Source organism: Panulirus ornatus, chromosome 13 (assembly GCF_036320965.1).
Source record: "Panulirus ornatus isolate Po-2019 chromosome 13, ASM3632096v1, whole genome shotgun sequence".
Taxonomy (NCBI): Eukaryota; Metazoa; Arthropoda; class Malacostraca; order Decapoda; family Palinuridae; genus Panulirus; species Panulirus ornatus.
In genome coordinates, this window is record NC_092236.1 from 49,376,890 (window position 1) to 49,390,732 (window position 13,843).

Here is a 13,843-nt window from a genome sequence, read left to right on the forward strand (position 1 = left end):
CCCAGGTGCATAAGAACCAATAATCACCCATCTCTTGCCATCCACTTTCAGTTTTGCCCATATCGATCTAGAGATTACTTTCTTACACTCTATCACATACTTCTACAGTTGTTTTTGATCTTGGTATTCCCAATCACAAATCTTTTATCAGCACTCAACTCCCTAAGGTCTTCACCATTGTCATTCATAACACTGGATACTCATTGTGACCCAATTCTACCCTCTACTGCCACATTATTTACCTTTGCATGTAAATCACTCATCACTGGTCTCATGCACCAAAACTGCTGATGCTGTCATTCAGCTTTTCCGCAAAACACTTGCCTCTCATGATCTTCTTTCTAATGGCCAAGTGCATAAGAACCAATAATCACCCATCTCTTGCCATCCACTTTCAGTTTACACACATTAATCTAGAGTTTACTTCCTTACAATCCATCGCACACTCCTGCATCTGCTTCAGGGGTAGTGCTACTCCTTCCTTATCTCTTGTCCTTTCATTCACCCCTGACTTTACTCCTAAGACATTTCCAAGTCATTTTTCCCCTTTGCCCTTATGCTTCATTTCACTTGGCTCCAAAACATCCAGGTTTCTTTTCTCAGACATATGACCTACCTCTCCTCTTTTCTCATCTTGCTTACATCCACACACATTCAGAAACCCCAAAAATTATTTGATATTAAAGCTATGAATTTTTTTCAAATCCATTGTCATTATGAGGGGATCATAAGATACAGTATGACATTGTACCCTACATCTGAAGTATCTTATGAAGTAATATTCAGTGGGCTAACATCCTTAGAGGAATGCCTGTCAGCAATGATGATAACTTCATACTAGCATTTGATATTAAAGTCTTTAGCAAGTTGGTTTAAGTCTGTTTAACAGAGCTGACCCCTTCTGTATTAGAAATAACTCTCAAGCCTTATCAATTGTCAAACATGGGTGCATGTGTTTCCACTTTATATTTCACAATTATTACAGTGCATTGGTTTATAGAGGTTTTGTTTGATCACTACTTTAATACATATTGATTTTTGTATTCATCAAGATTAATTTTACTTTCAGCATATGTCTCATTTGTTCGTTCGTATGCATCCTACCCTAGGGAAGTACGGGAAATGTTCAACTTTAAAGCCTTGCATCTTGGTCATTATGCTAAGAGTATGGGACTTCGAGACTCTCCAGCATATCTTGGTGCCTCTGCAGCATTTAAGGCCAAAAAAGAAATTAAGGAAAGGAGAGAGAAAAAAGAGAAGAGAAAGTAAGTTAATGTTAACTGTGTACTTAGGTAAATCTTGTTAATAAGGAGCTGTCATAAGCACTGTGGATGTTGAATCCACCTTGCTATACTACTTTCCTATGTTTCACTTACTGCTTTCCTAATTCTACAAATTTTATATCTTTCTTTAACTCAAGAAATTTCTGCCATGAGGCTGTCACATCTTTTCACCTACAACCTGAGATTCTTTGATTTGGAGTCCACCATTGGGAATGGTTGAACTCCTCTCATACAGATGATAGAGGGTTTCAAGCCCTCATTTTCTCAATTCATAATGGTTTAGAGCAAATCATCACCCTCCCTACCAACTAACCCCTTTGACCACTTCCCTAATCTTGTGTATCTTTTGCACTTAAGCTATACAGTTTTGCCCCCAGTTTGTTAATCTGACCATGCTCTTATGAAGTTACCTGTGATATATCAAAAGCTTTGGATAAGGTTTGATACTCAGGTCTCATCTTCAAGTTCCCCTCTTTTGACTTCCCTCCTTCACTTTGCTCCATCATATCTAGCTTCCTCTTAGGTTGATCTGTGTCTGTATCTATTAAGGATCAGCCTCTCCCCCTTCCCTAGCAACATTGGTGTCTCTCAAGGTTCTGTCGTATCTCCTGCACTTTTTCTCCTTTTTTTCTGTCATTTCATTTCTTTCACTAATAACCAAGTACACTCATATGCTGTTGACTCTACATGAAATGAATCAAAAATCCTAACTAACCATTTAACAAGTCTCCTTTTTTAAGAAATTCAACTGCAATCCCATTCACTTTGGCTGACTCACCACACATCAATTTATGCAGGGCTTTCAGGGCCACATCTCTTTTCAGCAAACCACTCTCCATGACTCTACACTTCCCAGGCCTCATCTCTTTTCAGCAAACCACTCGCCATGACTCTACACTTCCTTTATCCCATATGCCCTATCATCAAACACATTCAACAGATTTGACTTAGATGCAGGAAACAATATTATGCTGTTGTGACAAGATAAAAACAAAGGTATTTTGTTCTAATTATAGCAGCCTTTTACAGCTTAAGAAGCATTATGACTGATTCACGATGAGGGAAGCTACCTTTTCACAATTGTAGTTTGCCCAACATTTTTAATATTTCTTTCTTTGTAAATTGTAAAGGAAAGTCAAATAAAATTTGATATGCTTTTATTAAACACAATTCGTTTGCTATTGCCGGTTTTCTTCTAGTACTATATTGGTAAATATTTATTTTTCAATTATTTAATTTTTTTTTCTTCCTCTGTTTCCTGCATTGGTGAGGTAGTGCCAGGAACAGATTAAGGAATAGCCTCATTCGGTCACATCCATTCTCTTAACTTGCATGTGTAATACACCAAAACAGAAGCCTCCATCCACAACCAGTCCCCACAGGCCTTTCCATGATTTCCGTAGCTGTATCATATGCACATCTTCCATTGTATACCACTTACCTCCGAATTATTCTATCCCATATATGCCTTATACCCTCCTGCATGTTCATGGCCCAAGCGTTCATAACCTTCTTTGCTCCATCCTTCCATCTCCAGTTCAATCTCACCTTCTCATAGTTCTTTCCACTTCTGACTCATTTATACTCTTTGTTACCCTCTCCGTACTAATTCTCTCCATATGTCCAGACCATTTCAGCACACCTTTTAAAACCTCTCTCAACCATACTCTTCTTATTACCACACCGCTCTCTCACCGTAGTATTTCTTACTTGATTATCACTTGACAAATTACGTATTGTCCCATACATCTCATTTCCAGCACATTCACCCTCTATTCATACAATTTCATCAGTAGCCCATGCCTTGCATTCATACAACACCATTGGTACTACTGTACCCTCAAATTTGCCTATCTTTGCCCTTCTGGATAGTGACATTATTTTTCACACAGTCCTCACTGCTTCCAGGACCTTTTCCCCCTCATGCACCCTTCGACTCACTTCAGCTCCCACGGTTACCTTCACTTCCCAGGTATTTAAGGTGCTTAACTTTCCCCAGGTTTTGTCCATTCACACTCGCATCTCAGCTTACCTCATTGATAAACATAATATCCTTGCTTATATATGCATTTACTTTCAACTGCTTTCAGAACACACTCTCCCAGTCTCTGAAACTAATTTACGCTATGCACTCTCTCATTCAAATGTGCCACTAGCACCATGTCATCTGTAAACAGTATGACTCATCTCTCAAGAACCTTTACCTTTAACAAATTGCAGACCTACCCCACTTTCCAAAACCCTTGCATTCACTTCCAGAAACAGACTGAATACCCTTTTACATCACCCACCCCTGCTACAGCTTGACTTGATCTGGAACCACCTACACTCCTCCACCTACTGGCACACATGCCATGCTTCCCTTTGTATTTGAAAGCTTTCGTCTTACACCAGATATTCATAACACCTTCCATAGAGCATCTCTATCCACCCTATCATTCACTCTCTTTAGATCTATAAATGCAACATACAGATTTTGTTTCTCCTCAAAGCAAACACTCATTGCACACATCCTGTCATTGTTCCTTCCCTGTCTGAAACTCTCAGCATGCCACTACTCTCTCAAGCATCATTCTGCTGTAAACTTATTGGTATACCAGGTATACTGAACAAAATTATGCCCTTATAATGTAAACATTCACTCTTATCCCTCTTGCCATTGTACAGTGGCACTGTACAGGTATTCTGCTTGTCCTCTTCATGATCCATATGTACACTGAAAATCCGAGCTAAGTAATCAGCAACACTATCACCCCATTTCTTAAGAAAATTGACTACAGACCCATGCACTCCAGTTGTTTTTCTGCTTTTCATTTTACAAAAGGCTTTCACCACCCCTCTCTTTTCACCAAAGCGCTTTCCATTACTGTTTTACTTCACATACCCTCATATACAAAACATCTTACCCTGCCACCATATCGTCAAACTCTTTTAACTTTCCAGAATGCTCACTCCATCTCCTTTTTGCCTCATATCTGCTTGTTACCATTTTCTCATTTCCCCCTTTACCAATTTTCCCATTTGTTTTCATATTTTTGTCATATTGTTAATCTCCATCCAAAATATTTTCTTAATGTGCTGTAAGTTTGCTGTTTGAAGGTAGTAGTTGGCAAGCAGCCAACAACCAAGGAGATATAATACTAGTACTACCCACATGGGTATCTGGAGGGCTAGCGTTGGCTGCAGTGCTCTAGCACTTCAGTTGTTGTCAAGTTGCGTTCCTCTGACCCAGGTAGCCGTCTTTTCTTTCTACCTCACCCACACATGGACAACTGTCATTCTGCCCACAAACATGCAATTTGTCCTTGTCACACACAATACATGATAACACCTAACTCACACAGTTCATTCTTTGTAACTAGATTTTTCTCTGATGAGTACTGTGTGCTTGCCCTGACTTTTGGCAAAATGTTAGGAGCAATTGATAGAAATAGTAGGCTGGAACACTTAGGTAGAAATATTAGAAGTAGTAGGTAGGAGCATTAAGCAGGAAGTAGTCAGTAGGAGCATTAGGTAGCAGCCTTCGCAAACACTGCACTCTCTGCCAGTGGCCTGTTAAGAGTGAGGCACTAATGGCTCAGAAGCATTACTGGAGTTCATTTGTTATGGAGGGAGTTCCAGAAGGGTACAGGCATCAGAGATATAGATAGATAGATGTAAAGAAGTTTGCTTTTACTTGCATTCCCTAACTCTCAGTTGCTTTTCTTTTTCAGCCTCTGCACCTTCATCTTGACCTCCTGTCACTTTCTGTTATATATCTTCCAAGTACTTGCACTCTGTTCCTACAGATAATACCCATACAACTATCTTTTTCATTTACTAGCAACTAAACTACCACTTCCCACTACTCCCTACCCATTCTCACTTGTCCATCTCCCACTTATCGCTTGCCACACTTTTCTCTTGGTATCTCTTCACACAAGCTATTTTCCAAACTCACTCACTTTCACAACTTTCTCACTCATATCATGTCCTCTCTTTGTGAAGCCTCTACAAACCTTCACCTGTACCTCCATCAAATATTGACAAACATCCTACCATTTGCTCCTCATAGCATATTCACATCCAGAGTCTCTCCTTTGTATGCCTTTCAATTAATACTTGATCCAGTAATACACTAACCCTTCCTGCTCTCCTACTCACTCATGTATACTTATGTATATCCTTCTTTTTAAACCAGGTATTCCTATTCACCAGTCCTTTTTCAGCACACAGTTCCACAAGGTCTAACCACTCTTATTCACAACATGCCCCCTTGCTATACCTTCAACTGCCTTGCATTTAAATTGCCTATCACCAGTTCTCAGTCCCTTGCATCAAAACTGGTGAAATATTTATTCAGCTCCTCCTGAAACACTCACCTCTCTTCCTTAGTTATCTCATTTCTAGTTGCATAAGCACTTATAATCACCCACCTGTTGTACTCCATTTTCATATTACCCACATCAGTTGGATGCTCACTTCCTTGTGCTGTTTCACTCATTCCCGTGCTACCCCTTCCTTACTTCTCTTGCTCACGCTAATCCCTGAATTTACCTTGTGAGACATTCCCAGTTCTTTCTTCCCCTTTCCTTGTAAACACTTTTTATTTGCTTAGAGCTAAACATCCAGGTTCCTCTCCTCAAGCATATTACCTATGTCTCCCTTCTTCCCATCTTGGTTATATCCACGCACATTCAGACACCCCTGAATGAGTATTCATGGGGTTTGAGCTCTCCTTACTTTGCCCCTTCTGCTCTTTCAACTTTTTGAAAGTAGAGAAAACAAGGTAAGAAAGGTTCCCAGCCTTCCTGCATCTGCTTAAGTCACCTTTGACAATTGGCATGGAATATATGGGGTGTATTTATTCTCCCTTATCCCCAGGATCTTGCCCTATTCAGTTGCTTTTTATTACAGTGCAGGAATAATTGGGAAGTATTCTTTCTTCCATATCCCTAGGGACATATTTATTTAATCATGATTACTCTATGACCAATTTCTGTGAGAGTCCTGTTGTTATCCAGGAACTTTCAAAAGGCTCCTGCAGCTCAAGACTGTGCTACTTCCAGTATCAGGGAGGCGTAGACTCCTTTTGAGTGAGAGGGATTTTGATGAAACTCTACTCCCAGTGACACATCTTTGCCAGAGATGACTTTTCTCTCAGGTGGAGCCCAATATCACCCCCAGGGATATTGATTTCCCATGCTCCGGATATGGTTTATTCGGGGTTGACTTGCTGTCAGTGGCATGTGAAGCATTCTGGGTAAACCATGGAGAGGTCTGTGGGCTTGGTAGTGGATGGAGAGCTGTGGTTTCAGTGCATTACATATGACAGCTAGAGAATGGATGTAAGAGGATATGGCTTTTCCATTTGTTCCTTGCACTACCTCACTTACATGAGAAAGTGATCAATTATGAAAAAAAGCTTTATTTTTTCATGCTTGTTTGCCATTTCCTGCATTAGCAAATTTTTGACAGAAACAAAGAAAAGATTCATTCAGTCACATCCAATTTCTAGTTGTCATATGTAATGCTATGAAACCACAGCCCCCTATCCACAACCAAACCCCACAGACCTTTCCAATGTTTCTCTTGGCTGCTTCATATGTTCTTGCTCAGTCCATTGACAGCACATTACCCCCTGTATATATTGTCACTCCATTTCACTCTGTCCTTTGCATGCCTTTTATTCCTCTTTCAAGTTTTCAAGCTTTGAGCATTGAAAAGCTGTTTCATTCCATCCTTTCATTTCTAATTTGGTCTCTCCCTTCTCCTTTTCCCCAGCACTTTTGACATGTATATCCTCTCTTACAACCCCTCTTCACTCTCTTCTTATATCCAAACCATTTCAGCACACCTTTGTTTCTTTCTCAGTCACACTCTTCTTACCACCAAACCCCTCTCTCACCCCTTTTATTGCTTGATCAGACCACTTTACACTACATGTCTTCAGACATTTCATTTCCAGCACAACCTTTCTCCCCTGCACATTCCTATATGTATAGCCCATGCCTTACATCCTTGTGATGGTGTTGGGACTACTATATCTTCAAAAATTCCCATTTTCACCCTCCCAGAGAATGACCTCTCTTTCCACACATTTCTCAATGCACTCAGAACCTTCACCCTATCGCCCATCCTGTAACTCACTTTTGCTATTATGGTTCCATTTGCTTTTATGTTCTCCCAGATATCTGAAACACCTCACTTCCTCCAAATTTTCTCCATTCAAACTCACACCCCCAACTAATCTCTCCTTTTGCCCTGCTAAACCAAATAACCTTGTTTTTCTTTGCATTTACTCTCGAATTCTTCCTTTATAGACACTCTCAGACTTAGACACCAACTTCTGCAGTTTTTCTCTTGAATCTGCTATCAATGATGCATCATCAGCAGAGAACATCTAACTCACTTACTAAGCACCCTCACACCTCATAGGCATCCTCACCCCTAACGGAATGTATACTCGCTCGTCTTTCCAAGACCCTTGTATTTACCTCCCTCTCCACCTTATCCATGAATGTTGAACAAGTATGAAAAAAATGAAATGCATGTGGTATGCACAAGGTGGGAGATGGGCAGATTAGAGAGGGTGGTGAGCGATATATGGGAGGTACTTAGAGGCAAGGAGTGTAGATGATTGAGAGAGATATAAGAGAGAGCATTAGGAGGTCAAGGGGTAAGATACAGGGGTTGAAAAGGAAGGCAAATTAGTTGGGGTTAGTGAGTATCACTAGACTTTGGGGAGAATAAGATGGTTTGGAAGGAAGTAAATAGTGTGTAAAGAACAAGAGAATGAGTGGGAAGATTGGTGAAGGGGTCATATGGGGAAGTGGTTGTAATGAAGTGAGGAGGAGATGGAGTTAATATTTTGAATGTTGAATGTTTTTGATGATAAGATAGCATATGAATGGTGTTTGGGTTAGGGTGGCATGTGAAGTGAGAGTCATGGAGAGTGGTTTGATGAAGAGCGAAGAGGTGGTGAAAGCCTTACTTAAGATGAAATTTTGCAAGGCAGCTGGAGTGGATGGTATTGAAGTTGAATTTTTGAAGAAAGCAGGTGACTGAATTGTTGATTGGTTAGTTAGGATTTTCATTGTATGTATGGATTGTGGAGAGGTTAATTAGGATTAGTGGAATGCATGGATTTTGCAATATTTTAAAGGCAAGGGAATTAAGATGAGTGTTCAAACCACAGAACTACAGGCTTGTTGAGTGTACTTAGTAAGTTGTATAGAAGTGGTAATTGAAAAGGTGAAGCATTTATAGAGAGTCAGAGTGGGGAGGAACAGTGTAGTTTCAGAAGTGGTATAAGATTTTTGGATCAGGGGTTTGCTTTAGAGAAGCTGTGAAAATTACTCAGAAACAGAAGCCTTTGTATGTGGCATTTATGGATCTGGAGAAAAAAACATATGATAGGGTTGCTAGAGATAACATGTTGAAATTCTTAAGAATACATTCTATGGGATGGAAGCGGAGAAGTTTTTATCAAGGGTGTAAGGCATGTGTACAAGAGGGAATAGAGGAGAGTGAGTGGTACCAAGTGAAGGTTGGTCTGAAGCAGGGGTTTGTTATGTCATCATGGCTGTTTGATTTGCAAATGGTTGGGTTGGTGAAGGATTTAGATATGAGTCTTGGAAAGAGGGGCAGGAAGGTAGTCAGTAGATGAGAAGGCTTGGGAAGTGAATCAGTTTTTGTTTGCAGTGGTGGCAGATTTGAGTGAGAAACTTCAGAAGTTGATGACTGAGTTTGGAAGAATGTGTGAAAGGAGGAAGTTGAGATTAAATGTGCATAAAGGCAAGGTTAGTAGGCTTAGTGAGATTGAAGGTCAGGTTAATTTGAGGTGTGAGTTTGAATGGAGAAAAATTGGAGGAAGTAAAGTGTTTTAGATTCCTGGCAGTGGACATGGTGGTGAACAGAACCAAGGAAGCAGAAGTTAGTCATGGGGTGGGCAAGAGAGTAAATGTTCTGGGAGCACTGAAAAATGTGTGGAAAAAGAAGTTGTTGTCTGGGAAGATAAAAATTGGTGTGTTTGAAGGTATAGTGTTTCTAGCAGTATTATATGAGGATGTGTAGATAAGGGTGGAAATGTTGGATATCAAATGTTTGAGAACAATATGTGGTGTGACGTGGTTTGATTAAGTAATAAAAGGATAAGATAGAGTTGTGGTAATGAAATGAATATGGTTGAGAGAACTGAAGAGGTTGTGCTGTATTATTTAGGTTTGGACATGTGGAGAATGAGTGAGGAGAGGTTATCAAAGAGGACATATAAGTCAGTTTCTCACCCAAATCAGCCACCAGCTGTGTATCATCTGCAAACAACAACTGACTCCACAGTAGACTGCACACTTGCCCCTCTCCAAAATTCGTGCATTTACCTCCCTAACCACCCCATCCATAAATAAATTATACAACCATGGGGACATCACACACCCCTGCCGCAGACCAACATTCACAGGGAACCAATATAGCGTTAATGGGATGACCTTGATTAGGGCCTCAGTTGCCTGTGTCTTTTCACCTGACATAAAAGAAGAAACAGGATGGCTCTTTCACTCATACAGCACAGCTTTACACTGAATCCCTTTTCAAATACATTGCACTTGGACATCACATAACACATGCTTGGTGGATTCCGTCAGTCACAATCCCCATTGCGCACTGTATTAGTCATATTATGTCTTATCAGGCTATCTGTCTATCTATCTGTATATCTATCTAACACCTGTTCCTGACTGGAACTCCCTCAAAGGTTTGGCCACAGCAATGAGAGTCTCCATAACTAGTGAATTACAGTACCACTTCTTAGCCTTCAGTGCCTCCCCCTTAACAGGCCAATGGCAGAGGGGAACTGTAGCATAGTGTTTGTGTCATCAGATTATTTGGCACTGCTCCTAGACATATCTTCACACAAAAAGTTCTTGACTCCATCCTCCCAAAAAGTCAGAAAGTGGTTAACCAGTTTCATGACTGTTGACAAGGCCTAGTGAGTCACAAAGATTTTTATCTCCAAATCCCTTAAACTCAAATATTGGTGCTCATCAGGGAGCAGTTCTTTTTCTAGTCCTCCTCAGTCTCTTTCTCTATTACCTCTCAACATCTCCCACATATTGCACTGTAAAGGCCCTCTCACATGATGACAACCTCACAATAGAATCTTAACACCCTGACATTAACCAAGCTACAATGAATATGTAACATGTTTTCTCACAATTGGAACATTGGCTTTCTCGAAACAGAATATCTGCATCCCTATTTAAATCCATCCTCTTTATCCTGGTCAAAATTTATCCATCCTACAACTTCCATTTATTCAACAAAGTTTCAACTATACTAGGTATCACATACGGCGCACGCAAATTATTTACTTCCCAAGCCAGAATCATCAACACAAAGGCCTCAGACAAATTAAATGCCCTGAGAACACCTAGTAGGACTAGTTTTGGACAAGGAAGAGAATCCCTTAGCATCCTCTACAAGCACTTCATCCTCTTCACCCAAAACTACATACATTTACATAGTCATCCAGCCTCCAACCTAAACTATTCTTGCTTCTGTCAAGTAGCTTTTTAAACATTGTAAACTTCAGGCATTTACAGTTATCATTTAGTTATTCTTATCATGCACCAATCTTTTCTCTTAATGTAGTACTCCTTCGTGTCCTTTCTAACAAGCTACATAGCTTTTTTTTGTGATCTCCAGTGACACCTGTCATTGCATCTCATGAACAACTGTTCATGGTCAGTATTTTTCAGTTCATTTAGAGACTTGAAGATTGTAATCAGGTAACCCTTAACTCTTTTATCCTTTTCGGAGGGCAGATTTGTAGGTTTCAGCCTCTCATTATAGCTGTGCTGTACTAACTTATTTCCCATCTTCATTGCCCTTTTTTGGAGTAAGTTGAGTCTGTGTGTATCTTTAGTTGAAGTGATCAGATCTGAGAAGCACATTCCAGGTTAAGTTACTTTATATTGGAATTAGTTTACCAAGCATTTCCTTATCTACTTACTTAAATGAGATGCTAGTATATGCTAGCAGACAGTTTGCCCTCTTTAACAGTTCACCTTATTTAGAGTTCTGGTGACAGGTTATGTACATTTTTGACTCCTAGGTTTTTCCTGATTAGATTTCTTTCACCTATCTCCTGCTAATTAGCACCAAGGCCTTTTTTCACCATGTCCCATTGTCATTACTTTGCATTTATATGCATTGAAGTTCATCAGCCTTTTATCAAACCAACTTCATAGTTTAAATATCTGTGTCCCTTTGTTAGCTGATGTATACATCACCTTTCTTTACTTTTCTTGTAACCTGAGAATCATCTGCAGTATAATTAGAAGTTTAGCCTATTAGGCAAGTCATTACCAGATACCAAGAGAATCAGTGGGCCTGAGACCAAACCCTGTGGCATGCCACAGGTGACCCTTACCCATATTGAGAATGCACCTTTAACATGTGTTCTTTGCTACCTTCCACTGACGTAATCTTCTCTCCAGTAAGGGATTCTGCAACTTATTTCTGCTTGTAGTCTCAGCTTCTTAACTAGCATCTGATGTGATACAGTATCAGATGCATTTTGGCATTATAGAATACAGTCTTCCCAACCATCTCTTGTCTAAGAAAAGGTGGATGGCCAGGAAGATGAGGCACAGCTTATGGTGGAGGGGATTGATTATTAATAGAGGACACTGAAAGATTCTTGAGGGGGGCTTGGATTGTCTGGGGATAGTAAGCACTGGTTTTACTTCATTATACAGAACAGTTAGGGAGTGTTCATTTGCAAATGAGGTCATTTGTCTTTTGCTCCTAATATCACATCGCTAAGGCTGGAGAGGCAATTAAGCATAGAAAATAAGATATGTAAATAGATTTTTATATCATGTTACCTCTTTCACCTTTGTAATGTAGCATTAGGAACAAATAGCCTCATTTGCACACATTCACTCTCAAGGTACCATGTATAAAGTACCATAACCAAAGTCTAAACTCCACAGCCAAGACCCACATCACACTGATCCAATTCATTCTCTCCCATACAAACCTGTTGAGCCCTGACTGTTGTGGATTGGATACCCCAGAGCCCCTTTTTTACCATCTACTCATTTCCTCCTTGTTCTTCCCCTCCCATCTTCTTACCATATAGATCCTCCTAAATCTTTCTTCACTTATCATCTTCATGTATCTGAAAACAGTTCAGCACACCAAAGGTGTATTTGTTCAAAAATTGCATAAGATGGTTTCACCAGTAGTAAATCCAGATGGAGAATAGTCCTTAATGTGGGTTTTACATCTTTATATTTCGTCCCATAATGTTCCAATAGCACTCTCAGTTGTTCTATTAAAAAACACTGCTTTCCCATTCCTCTGTTAAACATAGCTTGTTTGCATGGGGAGGGTTTTTCTGAACCCATTTTGAGCACTTGGTTGTGATCAGTATACTGGTGTCTGGGTTAATATATGTATCATATTTAAGTAATTTTAACTGAAGACTTCTAGACTTGAAGGGTAGTGTTAACTCAGCTGTTTTACATGTCAGTTAGAGGTATGTGTCATCACAGTTCAATGTCAAATGCAGACAAGTAGTTTTGAGGGATTAGACTTATTTATTCAAAAAACATATACAACATGGGTGAACGTTATTACCAGCTATATACAACACAGATGAACATAATTACCAGCTAACAAATCAATGATGCTGATTTGTCTCACAAATAGTTTTGAACTGTTTAAGATGCATATGGCTTTATATGCTGCATTTATGAATTTTATCACTGAAGTTTTGGATTAATTGTCAGTTAGCCAAGTGAATGTATGGTTGTACTTTTAGAATAAGTAATTTCTCCTCAAATGATTGAAAATAGTTCTTCACACATTGCTAATTTCATTAGAAAGTGTTTTATACTGAAAAACTGCTTTCATTTCAATTTTGCTTGTCAACCCCGTAATGTTACCTCATTTCCTTTCGTCCTTCTCTTTTATCCTTTTATCCTTTACATTTTATAATTCTGTTATATTATAATGGTATTGGCTTCATATATATTATCAGTATCCTTAACTGTCTGGTTGACTTTATATATTATAAATTTTACAGGAAAATTCAGATGATGAATCAGAGATGTGGCAACCTGCCTAAGATTGCCACCATATCCGAGTTTGACAGTGGTTTAGAGGGCTTGCCCAAGAATTACAAGAAGAAAGCTAAGGTGAAAAGGGAGAACAAAAGCAGTATAAAAATAAAAGGGAAAGGGAAATACATATGAAAGGTAAAGTAACCAAAATTTTGGGTATCTACCATGCCTTATCATATGATAAAAAAAATACAAAGATAATGGATATAATAATATTATGTGGTTTTTAGACTGAAGAATTTGTATTATTTTTTTTTAATATGTTATTCATCATTGTGCAGAATTTAAATGACACTGTAGCATAATGAAATTTTTGTGTATGGTAGAAAGTGCTAGTGGTTTCAAGCATACAATTTCTTTTGTAGATATGCATTATGAATATGACAATATAGATGAATTAACTTATTTTTGCCTTTAATTAAACTGAATGATATCCTGTATCTGGATAGT

General features: G+C 39.1%; 1 protein-coding gene across 2 annotated transcripts in view; it reads left to right on the forward strand.

Annotated features, from left to right (window-relative positions):
• LOC139752852 (ATP-dependent DNA helicase DDX31-like) overlaps positions 1 to 13,843 on the forward strand; it is a 185,736-nt gene that overhangs the window by 151,438 nt on the left and 20,455 nt on the right. For both annotated transcript variants that reach the window (XM_071668819.1, XM_071668820.1), the window contains exons 14-15: positions 1,070 to 1,265; positions 13,357 to 13,528. In XM_071668819.1, the coding sequence (XP_071524920.1) occupies positions 1,070 to 1,265; positions 13,357 to 13,525 (365 nt within the window). In that variant the 3' untranslated portion in view covers positions 13,526 to 13,528. The remainder of the gene's footprint in view (positions 1 to 1,069; positions 1,266 to 13,356; positions 13,529 to 13,843) is intronic.